At 38.8% G+C, this 18,788-nt stretch overlaps 1 protein-coding gene across 1 annotated transcript in view; it reads left to right on the forward strand.

The window, feature by feature from the left end:
• The window catches only part of DCHS2 (dachsous cadherin-related 2), a 106,859-nt gene that overhangs the window by 33,686 nt on the left and 54,385 nt on the right, over positions 1-18,788 (forward strand). The window contains exons 2-3 of the mRNA XM_032186246.1: positions 6,539-6,730; positions 16,122-16,353. Of these exons, the coding sequence (XP_032042137.1) occupies positions 6,539-6,730; positions 16,122-16,353 (424 nt within the window). The remainder of the gene's footprint in view (positions 1-6,538; positions 6,731-16,121; positions 16,354-18,788) is intronic.

An 18,788-nucleotide genomic window follows, 5' to 3' on the forward strand; every position in this document is an offset into this window, starting at 1 on the left:
AAGGGGATTTAGCTGCTCACGCCACTTTGGGGGAGGTGTAGAAACAAAACTAAAGGCACGTCAGGAACTTCTGGTTTAAATAGCAGTGAATTCAGGCTCTGGGTAACATCAGAGCAGGAATTTCAGATTACTGTTTGGACTGACATGCACAGTTCTTTCTGGATCCCCCTTGGTTTACTGGATGATGACTAGATTTCAGAATGAAAGCATGATGCTGAATGTACTCATGCTATTTTCTCCACCAATTATTTTATTTTTCTTTTTTCTATGGATTAACTGATAGCAGTAAATTGCAGGTATGTCAATATCAGCAGGTTTGTTCATTGCTATCAGTTAGAAAAGAAGACAAAAAGCTAAAATCTCACCATCATACATCAAGTCAAATGTTTCCTTTCATTTACTTGAAAGATGAAGTGAAGGTACCAAATGTTACGAAACAAAAATCAATATGTTATTAAGATAAAAATTGGTGTGATCTATGTGATTCATGTGTGAAATGGGGTTAGGCTTATCTGATTTAAAAAACTTGGGGTTTTATATGGATATGCCATGCTCCCTCATGGGTTGGCTCACAAGTACAAAAAAAAAAAAAAAATCCAACAACACAGGTGTGCTCTCTCTCCTTCTTGGAAAGAAGTGATGGATGCTTCCAAAATACTCATGGTCAGTTGTTGTGATGGCATTTGGATTGTACTGCAGGACTAGTCTGGTAAGGGTTTGTCATTAGGCATTGCTGTATTGCCATGAACATTTCTGGTGTCCCATAATATGAAGGGTGTTGGAATTTGGTTTGGTGACCCCTGGATGTTTGTAGGACAGGACTATTTTTATACCACTCATCAGCCCTGTAACTGTGTTATTGAATTGCTTCCTTTCAGTGTCCTGGTAGTTTCCCTTTGTCTGTATCCATATGTAGTGACCTGCCTTATATTTTGATGAGGAAGATTTTGGAGTAGTAGAGAATGGGTTTTATTTACATTCTGATTTTCTTTGATTACCAGCAGTTAATTTGCTTTTCACAATGTCGCTTCGACTGAAAGCATTAAACGCACCTTCTATACACAAAATAAAGTCTTAAATTTTGACATTGAGAGACCCCAAGCAGGCTCCATGAACTATAAAAGCTGCATCTTGGCTTGCTGGAATCAAATTGAGGAAACTTGACAAAATGTGTGTTGTATGGGAACAATTCTTAAGCTGTGAAAAATTAATTTAGTACTTTTTAGTCTCAATTAATTGCTGTCAGAGATGACCAATGTCAAGAATGTTTTGGCCAGACTGCCTGCTCTTTCCCATTGTAGCCTATTTTTATTGTCAATGTGAAAGCCGTAAAATGAAATCTGGTCACCCACATGTGCAATTCAATATAGCAAAGCAGTCAGCTTTAAGGCTGCACACTACCGAAGTCCTAGAAACAGTCTTTAAATAGAATGCAAAATGCATGCCCTGAATTTTTTGTCTGCATATTGAGTTAATTGGACTGTATTCTCTGGTGTGGTTTTATGTGCACAGGTCACTTCTATTTTGTATATAACTTAAAATATTTGTTCTGCTTTTCAAAATACTCAGTTGTTAATAAACAGGAAATAATGTCTTTAGAAAAAAATGAAAATACCTAAATCTATAGACAGGAACTTTATTTTCATCTGTCAAAACAGTAGGGTGACAGTTAAACATATGCTTCAAGGTTTTGAAGCAGTGGGAACTTTTCTGTCAAAATGGATTAGTCTTTGAAATGACTTGAACTTTAGGGAATTATAAATTCTCTATATAATATCTATTACTCATTTATTGACAACACTGTTTCATGTACTTAGAATATGGGGAAAGATTGCCCATTGCTGTGAGTTGTTATAGTCCCACTGAAGTGAGTGGAACCAGCTGACAGTCTACCAAATGTATGCTTTCTATTAGTTTGTAAAGTCTCTTCTTCCTTAGTATAACACTGAAAAAGATTTTTCTGTTCCCATCTATCTGAGCATGGTGCCAGAATTTTTTTCTCCATTTGGACTTCCACATGTGTTGTAGGATTAAAGTGTACATATAGATGAAGTTAATGATCTTCAAGTACACATTATTTTTTTCTCTGAGATGAGGCCTTCTTTCCACATGCAAATAGAAAGTTATTTCTGCACTTCTAATGTCTGATACTTGGTCATTTAAAGACACCAATTATTTTTATCGCTATATTTTATACCCTTTCTTTTCTAACAGTTCCCACCATTTGTTGCTTCATGCACTAATCTGAGCATCACACTGATTGCTCAGCTTTTTTTATTGTTCTCCATAACACTTCTCTAGGTTCCACCTTCCTCCTCTTGAGCGTACATCACTGTTCTAGCCATTTTTTACTTTATTGGTAGTGTCAGCAGGGCAAAAGAAACTTTCTTTTTCTTTTGACAAACTTGTGGTCTAGAAAGTGCAGAAATAAAGGATGTAGGTTACAGAAAACGTGACTGACTGGAGGAGTCCAACCAGCAGTTATCATGCTGCTAAGCCATGGCTTTTGTTGGCTTTTAGAAATGTTTATTGGGAATGCTTTGTCCTGTAGTTACTTACTCCCAAGTTTACACTCCTTAATTACACACATCTTCAGTTTGGCACATTGAAAATGTATTTAGCTAAAGAATAAGTAAGGCCCTGAGAGCTTAATTTCCCATCCCCCCCCCCCCCCCTTTTCTCCCAGCTCCCGATATCATATTATCACATTCAGCCTACAGAACAGTTGAAGTTACAGCTTTGTGCTCTCTTGCCTTCCCCACCTCCAAGGCCCATAAATCCTTTCAGCTCTATCACCTCTGTGCTATTGCCAGCACACAAAGCTCTTGATCAATGCACTGTGAAAACTCTCGCTGCTGCCTTCATTTCCTTTTGCTGGGACTGCTGTAACTCAAAGCTATTGAACACTTAATTACTGTAATACCCTATAGGAATGGTACTAGTACAGCTTGTAATGCCCTAGTGCAACTGTTATACCCTGCCATGCTTTGGCTCATGACTACAGTATGCTTCAGTTCGTAAAATGTGTGGTAACTTGTTCTCTTCACCTGTATCTTGAACTTGAATCCAGTGAAAACACACAAACCTTCTAAATCAGCTTGTATTGATAATTGCTCCCTAGACCTCAGGTGTTGTAGTGCTATTCAACTTCTGTTTGCTACAGTAAATTATTCTTTCATTTGTAATTTCATTCTTTTCATCTTCAGAGCAGAGACTCCATAGGTAAAACTGCAGATTAAAAAAATGATGAAAAAACTGTTAAGTGGGTGAAAATTGAATGGGTACTATGGACTTGGACAGAGATCATATTTTTATAAATGCAGACATTGATGCCATTTAATTCTGGCATCATTTATTGATCAGTTAGACCTTCAAAGCCATACTGCTTTGAACTGAAGCATTTTCCTTTTAAACTCATCAGTCATCCTTCCTTTGCATGTACTGTTAAAAGTCTAAGGACTGCATAATCTAAAAGAAGGAAAACAAGTGGCTGAACATAATAGGCTAAACTTCACACTTGTAATTACTCACCCACATTCAATTGCAGACAAATGTCAGCATTTACACATGTAACTATGTATAGGTATAATGACACAGGACCTTTCATTATTGTCACTAGATTTCAGGCACAAAAAATAAGTTAAAGTATTTTTCTCCTAAGGACCAAATGAATTACTGTTCCATGATTGAATACAGAGGGCATGCTAGACTTCTGTTCTATTGTCTTTTATAACAGCAATAACAAGGTACAAGAGTGATAAAATACATGTGGTAGAATTCATTTATGTATAGCTGTAAAGCATGCTTAGGGCCAGATCTTGGTTATGCTGAAGTTGAGGATGAGTTTTGTCTATAACTTAACCAGGAGGAGTCATTGGACTGGAGTCACTGAACTGGACTGGCCATGAATTGCACCCTGTGCTATAGCTGGGGGTTGCAGACTGCAAGGGAGCATGAAAGGCTCTAAAACTGCAGGGCTCCCTACCATCTGCAGTGCCAGAAATCCTGGTTTAATGGCCTGAAGTGCTGTAAGAAACTTGAAAAAGGGATGTGATGGAGTGTGCTGCACAATCCCAGTCAGAGATATCTCTTGACATACAAAAAAGTGGATCATCTCATGCAGAAGCAGGCAAATCCATACAGTGCTTTAAGACAGAAAGGAGCAAAAAAAAAAAAAAAAAAAAAGGGTCTGAACTAATGTGCATCTTTTGGGACATCTGTCACCTTGAAGTTCTGATGTAAGTAACTGGTCTAGGGTAAGTTTTAGCCTTATTTGCTTAAACTCTTTGTACACAGTTTCTTTCCCCCCACTTCTATGATTGTGCCCTCACAAGCCATGTTTTCATTCAGGTGAGTTTACTTCAGTCCCAGTTCAGTACCCTAATGCCAAAATGATTCCTCTGAGGGCCAAGAGGTGAGTGCAACACTAAGGTGCTGAGTGGTCTTGACCACATGTTTATACCAGTGAGGAAGGCAGCTGGGGCCTGTTCTCCAGCCTTGTGGCCACTGACTTGCCACAGCTTGTGTCCATACACACAAATTCATTTGTCCCCCTTCCAAAGAAACAGGATGAGCTCATCCAGACTTTGCTAGGAATAGTCCCTGGTATGTCCTGCTTGGCTGCTGTCAAAAACATGCCTAAAACTGTGCCAGATGTCCAACAGTACAGGCAGCTGTGCAGTAGCACACCAAACCCCCGCCCTCCCTGGTTCATGACTGCGGGTATAGCCTACAAACCTGGGTCAGGGCAGGTGATCGGTCTCACAGGTCTTCTTGGGGAACTTGACTGGGTTTAAACTCCCATACTTGGTGGTTATAAGGTTTCTGAAGTTCTGGTTAGGTCTTCAGGCATTGTACTCACAGGCAAGAAAAAAGGACTTTTCTTCAAAGAAGTAGAAAATTAAGCCAGATGAAGAAGAGAAACCTTTCAAGTATCTCCAGTAGTCACAAACTAAAAATGCAGTCTATTTTATTGTGTACTTATGTTTACAGATATCTCAAATCTTATTTTAAAAGTGAAAAAATTCCTGATGGCATATACCACAAGAAAGCCAAACTCAGCACAATTTTTTTAATCGGGGACTTTGTGCCTTCAATTTTATTGCTGTAATGTACAATACTTCTTTGTTTGCCAAATATTTAAGCTATCTACCCCTCAGCTGAAGAGCAACAGCTTTACACTTCAGCGTCCTATGTATTTGTTTTTTAGTGGCTGGTGAGGCAGCACAGCCTTGTTGCAGTGCTAGCATTGCCTGTCAGAGTTCATTCCTTGGGCTGTGGATGGAGGGTTGGTGGGAAGTCTCTGGTGGTCTTGGGGCCAGACAACTCTGGCGGCTCATGGCTGTCCCCCCTTGGGTCTTGGAACTCAAAAGATGGAGACCTCAGCTTTTCTGGGCGGGGAGCTCTATCATCTTCATAGCAACAGTATGTCTTTTCATCCAGACAGTACTGTTGCAGCTTGTGACCATTGTTTTTCCTCCTGCCCTGCACCTGAAGAGGGACCCTGATGTATTTTCAGTAACATCCTCTTGGATAATGGAGGGCTTCTAGTAGATCTCCCTGCAAACCACCTCTTCTCTATGTTAAGCAAGCCCACTTCCCTCAGCCTCTCATAGGGCATATGTATATTTTATGGGCAAAGCCTTCTGACATTATAAAAACATTTTAAAAGTATTTTTAATGACTGTTGACTTCTGCTTTGTTGGTGCAGGTGGACATCCCTCTGAATGAAGTCTTGCTTTAAAGTAGTTGTTTACAGTGTTTGGGATTTGCAGCAGTTTTCATGCTGCTTTTTAAATGTACTTAATAGAGCTGAAAAAATGTTGGTCTTGTTGTTCAGCATCTGTAACTCTATCCAAGGCTGTGCTTGGGATCAAGGGAACCTGGTCTCTCCCAGGAACTTACTGCAGTCCATACATCCTTTGTTTCGTGCTGTGCATGCAGGTGATGGCTGTGTTCAGTGGTGCTGGCAGATATCTGGCTCTGCAGAGGACTGCAGATTAAAGCACCCTCTAGCCCTTGCCTTTCATGGATCACTGTGTCACCAAGCCCTCGATTAAATTAAGGATTTAATTAAGCTCTGGGAAATCTTTCAGACAACACTTTCAGTAAGAATGTCCTGCATCACTTCTCTATGCACATGTAATATTCATGATAATTCATCCAAGAACTGTGTGAATTACCTCTGCTGATAAAAATAACAGGAAGGGAGAGTAGCTTAATGTATGGCCTAGTGACATGGCTTAATGTGCGTGTCTTTTCCAGTTAAGGGATGTTCATTTGATTGAGATGATTATTGACAAATAAACAAGTATGTTACAAACATGGTCTAATCGATCTTCTATTCTTGTTGCAGTAATTATGCTGTCAGCATCTGAGTTGTCATTTTACAAAATGCAAACAGATAGCTTAGGGCATGTTTGTACTCATAGGGCATCGTGTGTATGCATGTTTGCTTTCAAAACACAGGCATCTTTAAAACAAAGTCTCTTTCAAAGGCATCTTTAAAACTGCCTTCATTTTTCCTGTTTTCCTGCAGGTCAAGGCAACAGATGCTGATGCTGACCAGTTTGGTGAAATTGAGTATTTTCTTTATGATGGATTCCATTATTATGAAAAATCCAAAACCTTCCAGATTGATCCCCGTACTGGTCAAATCTGTGTGTCTCAAGATATTGACAGAGAAGGAGATCCAACTACTTACGATCTCTTAGTAAAAGCTGTGGATGGGGTAAGTTTTGCCCTTCTGTAATGCCAGGTTTGTGACTACATCTGCAAATTTGGATGTGCTGTGTGTGTACCCTTACAGGGAAATGGAGTATGTGAAAATTGCATGATTTATGAATAAATTTTCTTGACTCTACAGAGGACAGAATGATACTTCACTAAACAAGTTTTGACCTAAACTGATAAAAGTTCAAAAAGTTCACTGTGCAATCCAGAGTCACTCCTAAATGAGGTATTAAAAAAACATTTCTAGAATGTGTTAGTCCTTGTTGATTTTCCTGATCCTTTCAGGACTGGTGGACTTCAACTGCAGTGTATTAGCTGAATTAAGTGCTATCATGGAGTGCCTTCATTTAGTTTTGTCCTAGTTTGTATGCTTTGAGGCCAGTGTGAACCAAAGCAGGGTAAAGGAGGAGTCAAAAGAATGGTGAAAACAACAAAGAACATTATGAAGAACAGGCCATTTCCTTGGACAGGCCAGTGGACTGAAAATTCAGAAGAGTTCTGCTTGTCAAATCCAGATGTACACTGGGGTAAAACTGCCTAAAGCTGTAAAGAGCGCTATGCAGTTGTTCTTTTAGATCGTCTTCCTTTGAAACATACTGTGGAGATGTTTGTTCACATCACACATCAAGCTGCTCAGGGGTGGACTCTATAGGGTGACATGTAACAGAAGATTTTGGTAAAGTGTCTCCTCAAAAAGAAGGGGAAAATAACTCTCTGCTTCATTTAGTGATGATCACAAAACCATCTGAAGGCTGTTGGCAACAAGGTGCCCAGAAAGGAGACCACTCACTACTTTTCTTACTTTCTTTCACAGTGAACTGTGAGAAGACTGAAGAGAAAGGTTACTGGCTGTTTGCAAACATCACATTTAACAACTGTTTTAAACTGAGGGATTCATATTATTCAGGTCACGTTTTACAGTACAAGTTGAGCTGAAAAACATCAAAAAAAATTTGTCTATAAAGTTTTTATTTTGTACTTCAAATATTATGCTTGCATTTAAAGTAGTCCTAAGCTATCTAGTATACACTTTTTGAAAAAGCTGTTTTTTCTAGAAATAAGTTTTTCATAAAACATATGTGCTTTTCATTATAATTCTCCAAATTTCTTCAGTGTATTGTGATTTCTGTATTCGTGAGTAGATGGACTTGCTGCAGTTGGTGCTTGGTGCTATTTGTTGTGTTCAGAGGATGTAGTGGTCAAGGGTATATTTGTATGCTGTTGAATTTGGATGTATGTGTGTAATGCACCTGCATTTTTCTTTAACAGTGACTAATCAGTGTTTATTTCAGAGGCTACAGAAGCATTCTTTTACATTAATACTGCCTTTCGCAATATGTTCTTTCTATAGTTTTCTTTTTGAGGAGAAATAGCATCATATCACTTTTTGTTTGTTTCCTGACATACAACTCTATCTTACAGATTACTTCTGAACTTAAGTCTTTTTTTGGGACAATGTCTGAAACTTCTCCAGCAGAAGTCTGTGGCCATTTTGGAATTTCTCTGGGATGTAATTTCTGTCTTCAAAATTCCTTTCTAGGCAAAATTTCATAGTGTACACCTAAGTACAGATATCAAAAAGTTGAAGAATAAAGCAGTCAATAATACTATACAAAACACGAGAAAACTACTTTGCAATAGCTGATAGCTTCATTTTTCTCCTACATCCAGTGCTGGTTTTGTGCAGGTCCTCACATGTTTTGGATCTGTATAAAGAACATGTACATTGAAAATCTAAAAGAAAATAGGTTTACATGATTTTTTTTTTACATGAGAAAAGTTTTTTTTTCTTAAATTGTTGCTTTGATGATACTCTTCATGTCAAAAGTTATAGGAAAATGGGCAATGCATTGAAACTATAGATTGTTTCATTTTTAAGATAGGTCTGTGATTTATCTCCATTTAGGGACCTTGTTTTCAGTAGTTCAGTAATGGAGAGGAGGATTCAATTTTTGATTCCCTTGTCTGTGACAGACAAGACCTGATCTTTTTACTGGAACCCAGCACTTTACAGTTTCTATTGATTGCACTTCAAAAAATTAGGTCATCTGACACCTCAATACTGAAGCACCAAAAATCAATATTTGCCTTTCAAAATTTCCAGTATGCCTGAAAAAATGCTGAGCCACCAGCCACCTCTACAGCGGAACTGTAGTGGGTTATTTTATCTCCTGGCACTCTGCTGCTGTTCATGATGGATTAAATGTGTTAGGTGTGCAGTTCAAGGTGGAGGCTGTGATCAGGGGAGAAACACATACAAAGAAGTTGGGGGAAGAGTGAAGGGTCACTGTTGACAAAGAGGAGGGAAGAGAGATGAAGAGGAGAGAAAATAACAAAGTTAATTAGAAATGAGGAGAAAAAGTGTTTTCCAGGTGGTGCTCAGCTAATCTTACAGCAGGGCTATCAGTTTCTTCCACCTGTTCATGCCTGCTCCATTACATGGTTTTGGATCTTGTTGGTTTTGTCTTTTATGCCCTATTTAGAAGCAGTAATGGGAGAACTGAAATGGCCCACAAGAGCCCATGGACAGGAAGGCACAAAGCAGGTTCTGTTAAACTGGTGTTAAATAAACATCCTGTGAGTATGTGGGAGCCATCGTACTGACTTAAGTGGGGTCATAGTGTTAGCTTTATCAACTGACAGCACTGATTTGGGTTCCAAAGTCTCTCACTTCACACGTGTATCTGGTCCTCCTCCTTGAAATGCTTTTATATGGAAAGAAGTCATGTAGCTAGCTTATAGAAAAGTTTGCACTGTATCCATGGCATCTGCATTTAGCCCTACTTTTGGGCCTTTGTACATGGATTGTGGAAGATAGACATTTTGCTCCCATAGCAAGGGTCACACGCTTGTCATTTGCACACCAGATCTGACTGGAATTACACCCAGCTAGTCCCAGCTGCAAACAGCTGTGTTTTGCAATTGTGACAGATCAGAGTTTCGGTAGGCATTTCAGGAGTCTTTGAACTTCTAGTCAGATACTTTCTTGTATTGATACTAAAATTGAAATGTTTGCCTTCATCTGATTTTATTTTAAAGAAATTTTATTTTGGAAAACTTCACAAACAATTGAGAGATTTAGATCAAACTTCCTGTGAAATCAAGTATTACAAAAAGAAAATATGGAAAAACAGGAGTTCTAGTAAGTGTTTTCAAATGCATAGGGAACAAAGTTGCTACTACTTCCCATTTGAATGTGTGGAAGTTAGATCTGATAAGTTTTGCTGCTTATGTTTTTTGTTTCTTTTTGAAACATGACTGGGGTGGGTACTAATACAGTGTGTTTTCCTGCTTGCCCAAGGGTGTCCAAACAGTTACATATGCAAATTTATGCTTCCATTACTCCTTTTAAGTGATTCTATCTTAGTCCTAACATGAATTCATTCTCATACAGGAAAGCTTATTTTTTACAGCATATGTTTTTGCTGCTGTATGGTGGCAAACTTTATTGCTATGTATCATGCATATTTCAATCCTATTGTTTATTTGCATTTTTATGCCTGTCATCTTTCTTTTTCTTTCAACAATAGTAATGCTTGCAGATGTTTAAAAATCAAAACAAAAACAAAGCCTGTTATGGTCCGTGGAAACTTAATTGGAATAATGCTAGTTTAAATTCTACCTACTGGCACCTATATCATCTGTTTAGGGACAATAGTTGTCTGGTTTTCAAAGCCAAAATCTCCAAGTTGCACAATTTTGGGGTTGGTGGTGCACAATGAGAGGCCTTCAGGAGCATGTCCAGCTTCAACATTCTGAAGATCTGGCGTATGCAGTTTTTCCCCTCAAAAATGGGGAAGACCTATGCTTGCACAGGTTGCTCTCAGGGATTTTCCAGCTCCAGCAACAAACACCTCTCTAGATAATGCAGTGCATGTACAAGTCTACCATTTCTTTATCAGCGTGCCAGGAAGCTTCAAAAACTGCAGAGGACAGGCAGGATGTTGTGCTTCTATGGCCCTCACAGTGTAAGGGGTGCCATACCACATCCTTGCAGTGGTGGGATTGTATGCATCATTATGGGCTTAAACGTGTCCAATCCCAGCTGGATCTGTGTGGTTTCTGTAAAGTCTCTCCATAAGACTAAGTTTGTTAGAAGCACATGCTTGGCTATGGCGGAATCCAGGAGAAATTTGTATGCCATGATGAGAGTTCAGATGATGGAAAAAACCCCAAACCTGTTTTTTTTTTTTTTTTTCTTTGTAAAAGGTGGGCTACTTTGTTTTTGCCCTTTCTTGCAGGTGAGGTTCTTAAGAGCTTTGGTAAGGCTGCCCTTCATTAGGATTTGACAGCTGTCACTGAATGGTGGTGGTGGGCTTGTTTGAAAGTCTGTGCCACAGTGACTTCTCATCTTGCTTGTTTTCCTCTGGAAGTGAGCCAAAGATAATTGGTTCTGCCTTGGCTCTGGAGTGTGGGTGAGTGTCCTGCAGCCCTTGGGAAGCCTTGACTACTTAATCTGGGATGCAGTGGGGAAGGATGCTATCCTGCGTTCTCATCAGCTAGTCTGGACTCCTTCTTCCCTGTCCTCCCGCTTCAGCCTGCTGGCGGACAATGACACAAAGAGCTCCTTTAATACCCTGTAACCCAGATACGCCTACTATTTGGGGTCAGAGGGAGCAAAGCAGCCTGCATATGGCATGTTGAACCTTTTGCAGAGATAATGTAGCAGCTGAAAAACTGAAAACCTGGAATGCCATATAAAAGAAACAAGAATGCTTCTTTTCATCTGTGGTTAATTAGTATTAAGTTAAGGCTTAATTGGTAGCTTTTCTAGTTTTTTTTATCTTTGAGTCATTAGTCGTCATCCTTTTCTGAAAAATTGCTTTTGAATAGATCAGATTTCTTTTGGATGCTGAAAACTACTTCAAAATCAGATGTCCTTGTAGAAACTAAGACTTTTTAATGACAGTTTTTTAAAGTAGATCATAAAGGAGTCACATCTATTTGCATATACAAGTGCATCTGCTAAATGTGAAGGTATGGTTTTATAGAGCATTATGAATCACATCTGTGTGCTGCATACTCAAAATGGTTACTTACTGAATTTACTCAGGATTATGTGTGGCCTTACACTGGGTGTTGTCACCTGCTCCTTGTTATGAAGCAGTTTTTCAAAACTCAGCTAAAATACTGAGAATGCTTGCATAGCCAAAGTGCACATATTTAAAAAATTAAGAACAGAGGAAAAAATTGAGCTTTATGTATTGTGCATTAACTGACCTTGCTGTCACAGAATACATGGTTAAAGCTGCCTTGCAGTATTACACAGTACCACAGTACTGTGCCTGGGTTCCTGCTGAACCATGCATTTTGTAAGTAATTGCATATAAAGTCTTTGAGTTCTGTTGTTCACAACAGGAGCGTTGACATACTGTGAGACAAATAGGTAAACATCTTACCTGAACAGTAAGAGTATTTTTTAAGATCTTTTCCTTTAATAAAAATAAAAACCCTACTAAAAAAAATAAAGCTGGCATAATTTTCAATTTGTCTTGAGATTGTAAGTGAAAGTTTTATCATGGAAAGAAGAGATCAGGTTTAGGCTTCAGGGCTGAAGTATAGCAGTACTTTTACTCCCCCCCCCCCCCCCCCCCCCCCCAAAAAAAAAGTGTATCTTTTCTTTCAAACTCATTTACAGCAGATCATGAAATTGCCTACCAACACAGAGTATGCTATTACTAACTTTTATGTTACAGCTCACTTTTATAGAGGTACATGAACAACAGTTCATTAAACACTTCAACTCGGCCAGTTATGTAGGCTGATATTTATTTAGGTTCTGAAGAACTTCTAATGATACTGAAGCCTCATTGGCTCTTATGCTGTCTTTGAGTATAGAGACAGATTTTGCTCTTCATCCTTTTTGTTGTTGATTTTATTTTTTTTTTAGCAAACACAATACTTGTCCAGTTTTCTTTGTATTTTACACTGAAGCAATTAATGTAGAGATAAGCACTCAACACTCAAAAGCTTTAACTTCTTTAGAAGCTTTGCTTGTGAAATAATTGGCAGATCCTCTCCATTTCGACAGGATGGGGACTTGAAGATTACATACCATCTTCTAGGTTTAATAAAGAAAAGAAAACATGTTTTCATATTAGAGATCCTGTATATCACAATTCAGTTGGGATCAAGAATTTGACAGCACCATTCAATGATCAAAAAGGTTGGATACTGTAGTGGAAATCTTGACAGATTCTTAAAAATTTTATGTCAACAAGACCAAACAGAGCTATTCAAAACAGCATTGCTTCTACTACTTGTTAATCTCAAGCATCTCTCCTGCTACAGGCAAATATTTTTTTAAAGATAATGAAGAGGGGTACTAATAGCTTTATATTTTCTTACAAGTCCTGTAAAAGAAAAATATATCTCATGGTTATTTTGACTTGGTGGTAGCTTTGTATGTCCTATTCTTACTGTATGGGCCACTAGAATCACAGGATTCTTATACTAGCCTACATAATTGTTAGTTTTTGTCACATCAAAACAGTAGTTAAAATATCTGAACATTTGAGAAACAGGATTTCAAAATGAACTGTGGCTTTTTGTTGCTTGTAATATGTTTTGACAAATGTAATTTTCTGTCAACAACATACTTGTTTAAATCAGCCTTCATGTTTTGGAAGATCAGCTTTGCCTCTGAGTAGATATATCCATGTGTTTAGAAATAGAAGCAGTTATTCCTTCTCACTGGGGATGTTACTTAAAGATTTTCATAGCCAGAGCAAGAACTGGGCCATAACCAAGTTAATATTGCTCTTGACTCATGTGAGGGAATACACTGACGCTTCAGGAAAAGTAGGGTCTGTCTCCATCATAAGATTCGGTCTCTTCTGGGAGATTAAGTAGTTAGTAGGTCTCCAACTTGCTTCTCCCATATCGCCAGACTGACTCTATTTCCAAATATTTTACAGTCTTTACATAACACCATAGGATAAATATAAATCCTCTGGAGAGGGTTTTGGTTTTTCATGTCTGTTTAGCAATAATGAGACTTGGAAGAAGCAGCTAAACACATTATCATGAGCTTTTTTGCAGTTTGGTTTCATGCTGCTCTAACCTTTCCTCTTTTTAGATGTTTTATAGTCTTGACCTAATTTCTTCCTTGGCCCACTCACTTTCCTTAAAAACATTATTTCTAATTCCTCTCCTAGAATACCTGAAAGCTGTGGAGCTGCAGCCCCAGGGCATCTTCTGACTGTGGGCTTCAACAGAGCACATAGGTTTTAGGTCCTGTGCAGTGATCTCCTTCTCAAGGAAATCAAGACCTTGGGGAAATGCTCACACTGCAGCGGGGTTGGGGTGGAGGCAGTAAGCCCACTAAATACGCGTATCTCCTGTTCCCCATTTCAGTGCCGTGATTCACAACTGTTCTGGCAGTCCACAACTGTTTTGTACAGTGCCTTGCCCTGCTCCCCAGGTGCTGGTTGACTGCTCCATGGCTTGTTGTGGCCTTGCTTTCCTCAGAAGAAAACCCAAGTGTGCCACAAGGAGGATGTGGGCCAGATCTCCTAGTTTTGAGGTGAAATATAGGCACAGTCTTAATTTTCTGAGCTTTCATGGAACTACCACCCAACAGGGATACTGCTACTACACAAAGTCAAACAAAAATCCCGATGGAAAGCTGGGGAGAACGCTAATATTTTCTCCACAAAATTAATTCTCATCTTGTGTGAGTAATAAACTCAAAAATAATTTCGGAGACATTCTTACACTGCAAGAAAAAATAATATTGAGTTTAAATCATTAGATACTGTTAAACCCAACCTTCATGAAAGTAATCAAGACATAGGATATAGATGTTTTTTATATCTCTACAAGCTATGTTGTGTATCACCAGTACTGCAATTGCAAAATGAAGTTTGGATGTGCACAGCATAGCTTGTCATTTGTATGTGCCAGCATCCCGTCTGTCTCAGCAGTTTCTGTAAGTGACTAATTGATCCCAACACCATGCTCCCAGGGTCCTTCCTCCAGCTGTGCCTTGATGCAGTGTGTGTGGTGTGTGCAAGGTACACATGCATCTGATGGTTTAAGCCTATGTTATACACATCACTGCCACAGAATTTGCTGTGAGTTTTTATTTTATATATTTTTAAGAAAATGCTACCTAAATATAACCCCTCCTCCCAACTGATCTGCAGGGGCTATGTGGCTATGAGAGACAAATTGCCATTTGTTTCACTCCAGGGCCCTGTGGGGTCAATGCTTCAGCACCCACAGAACTCTCTTCCAGATTGCCACAAAACTGTTTTGCCATGGCAAATTATGATTTCACTGCAGTGTAATGTGATAAGCCAGTTTGCACTTTCTTCTTGCTTCTCCAATTTTGCTGTAGAGCTAAAGGTGGCTTTCTGTCTGCCCAGGTGGTATTTAGGGGAGGTCCATGTGGGTGCCTGTAGCAACCCAGGTGAGAGCAGCCTAGCAGCCAAGCCTGGGATGGCAAAGAGGGTCATTTACTGAAGCAATGCATGCTGCCTGGCGCTTTTCCCAGCTATTAGCGTAGGGGAAAGAAACATGATCCGAAAAGTTGAGCCAAGCCCCCTGGAAAGCATGGTCAGACCTCTTCTCCCTCAAAATCACAGGCGTGCTTGAAATAAAATTATGTAAGCAGTTATGAATTTGACATGAAAAAATATTTTCAGCTATGTGCTTCAGTCGAATTTGGTTTTGTTCTGTCTGTGTACGTGAAGTGGGGGTACATAGACATATATATTTACACACACATGTGCATGTACTATATAATTTGTATATGGATGCAATTTACATTCATATATACTTACATATTTATATACAGTGTGTGTGTATGTATGTATACATAAGTATGCTGCAAAGCTGCTTAAACCTGCCAGGGTGGTAAATTGAGAATGGATCTTCCATGCAGCAGCCTGGCAGGTAGGCTTCTAGCTGTCCTGCAGTGGTCTGCTCTCAGCCTCTGTTCCTAATCAGTGTTGCAAAAGTATTGTATTCACTGTTAAAATGGTCACGCTTTTAAATCTGAAAAATTCATAGACAGAAAAAAGTTACTAAGCCCTGACTTTTGTCTGTGAAAGAATAAGCAGCATGTAGGTGATTAATGTAAACAAGTGTGAAGTCAGACTAGCAGAAATTGATGTGTGTACTGCTTGTTGGTGTTAACAAAAGTAGTTTTGTGTTCAGGCTTTGCACTGTATTCTGTTAGTGAGCATACTGAAGCTGTTCTCAGTGTGTAGCTGGCCTGAACTCAGTATTTTGGGATATTTACTGTGCATACCTTAAATTGTTCTTGATAGACGTTTTCATCGCTCAGTTGTGTTGCAGTGTGTTCTTGAATGATGTGCTGAAGCTAGATTCATGTCATTCAATTGTATGCATTTATAATTATTTTTTTCTGATTTATCCAACAGGGAGGGCTGAGTGCCCAAGCTTTTGTTCGTATAGAGATAGAAGATATTAACGATAATCAACCTGTTTTTGAACAAGCCACCTATGTGACAAGCATCAGCAGTCACGCACAGCCAGGAGCAGAGATCATCAGTGTTGTTGCTACAGACAGAGATTTGGGAATATACGGAGTAGTCACGTATGAACTGGTCCCAGGAGAATTTTCTTCTCTTGTCACAGTGGATGCCACTACAGGTACTTTGTGTGATTCAGAAAGGTTATAATAATATATATATATATCTTCCTTGAGGACGTGTTGTTGTGTGATTTCTTTCTTTCTTTTTTTTCCTTTTTTTCCACACCTGGAGTCATGTCATACAGCTGAGACTTAACTTCTGCTGAAAAGTAGTTCTAGAGGAGGATGGAGGATTTAGGTTTATCACGAAGTCTTTTTATTCACTGGAATAAACAGGAAAAAGGGAAACAGTACTTGTCAGTACAATACAGGACAAGCAATTGTGTCACTTCACCAGTGTTTCAGACAGAAATCCATTCATCGTTCTAACAAATAAATAAAATAATTATACAATAATATCTGAATTCATCTTTTTTTTTAAGTTTACTCTTGAAGAGCAATAGAGCAAAAGACCTCTTGAGATGCTTCTTTCATTTCATCTCTCTATTTCCTAATCTTTTCCTACATTGTGCTAGAGTGCATCTCCTGTTCTGCTCACAATCTGCCATACCCAGCTGCCTCCCTGCTTGATTCAATGATTAGCTTCAGAAGTGTGTCTTCTGCATTTATTTCCAGCAGTGAACCCTCCCGCTTCCAATTTCTGGCAGGAGGTTCAACAAAGGTGCAATGATGAAGGCGAAAAAACAATTTTGGCAAAGGCAAATCTGGATTATTTTTTTTTCCTAAGGCAGCTTGAATCAGGCAGGTTGAATTGCTCTTCTTGTGTCCACAAAGCAGCCTGTATAGTCTGCTTTCTAATCTTAAAATAATTATCAACGTCAGCTAGAAGGAACGTGAACCATGTATCCACAAATGCCCGTGGTACCTTTCAGAGAGTGAAAGCTAAGCTGCAGCTGCCACTTAACTAGAGAGTTAGACCTTGCATACTGCTATGACTACATACTCATCAAAAGTTTTGCTTCCTGATGGTCTTGGCACAGTGGATTACTCTATATTCTTAAAAGAATTTTTGGGGCTTTGTGTATTGTGTGCATATATAAGCTGTTTGGCATGTGAACTACTATGAGTCTCTATTCTTTCAAAATTATGCCTGTTTTCACTTTCTTGTATGGTTCCCCAAATATTCTGTTGAACAGAAGAGCCTAATCTTCTTAGGAAGTTGGCCTGGTTGTCTTGGCTATTTCATAATTTACTTAACTGTGAACTTCAACTGCCTTTCAAATCAGATCCTCTAGGGTGTAACTGTTGCCAACAATATATAGGTCAATCAATAATTAGGGAGCTGGATCTCCACAGGCAGTTAACTGGTCACTTTAAAACTGCACCGGTAGGCTGGTTGGAGAGACCCTGTGGGTTGTGCTGGAAGAACTGGCTGTGCAGCAGCCCTTTCTTCTGAAAGGGTTCTTCCTCAGATTGTGACCTTTTGGCCCTTTTTTTCTTAGTTTTGGCACTTTATATAGGAAAAATGTCATCGTTAATCATGGAGAACATATAAGATAACGTTATCTTGCAGATCTATAATAGTGTTTTATCAAAGGCAGACCAAATTCATGATGAAGTAGCTTGAGGTCATTATTACTGATGTTTCGTGATGAGAAAAGCATTTGGTTAGAGACGCTATTCCCAACATTGTAGTGCTTGGAATCTGATTGCACTTAATCAGATCTCCCGAGTAATTCAAGAGGTCAGGCTGTGTTTTGTTTTCACTTATTAATATTGATGGTGTGGGGAGTGTTTTTTCTATTTTTCTTTTTTTCTTTTTTTTTTTTTTTTTGAAGAATATGTTTTCTGTATTTATATTCCTTGTGCACTCACAATCATGCTTAGGGTTAATCACTAGCATGTATAATTATTTTTAGACTGGCAATATTTAAACAAAATAAGCATAAAAATTGCCAAGTTGCTACTCAGAAGTTGTGCAATCTTTGTGGATTAAATACCTGTGAAAACTGTTTAGATATGTCTCTCTGAAGGTTATGTGTGGAACTTCATCTAGTTACATGGGCTGCATTTTGTGAACAGACGGCGACAGACAAATGTGATTAGAACAGAAGTTCTTCAGGAGATAAATCACCAAACCCGTAAGACAAACATGATATTACTGCAGTTTTGGTATTAGGGATTCTGATCTTTCTTGTGGACTTGAAATCTGTCACTGATCTGTTTTTCATTTTTTTCAGTTTGCAATGATGCAAATTGTTTGCCTTTTTTTTGTGTGTGTGTGTTTTTCACTATTAGAGGACCCAAAAGGAGATGTGTAGTGTTACAGGTATAAGAGGACAGAGATATATTCAGTAATATGAGATGTAAAATAATTTTTGGCTTAGTGGTTTGTCACAGTGGTGGCATGGTACGTGAAAATAATTGCAAGGTGGTGCTGCTCTCCACAGCATAGGTAATGGCATCTAGGTTGTGCATTTGAAAAACTCATCTCATTTTAGTGTTCTTCAGAGATGTTTTTGGTATGCTGCACTTAAAATGCTCACTAAAGATG

This window comes from Aythya fuligula, chromosome 4 (genome assembly GCF_009819795.1).
Source record: "Aythya fuligula isolate bAytFul2 chromosome 4, bAytFul2.pri, whole genome shotgun sequence".
Lineage (NCBI taxonomy): Eukaryota > Metazoa > Chordata > Aves > Anseriformes > Anatidae > Aythya > Aythya fuligula.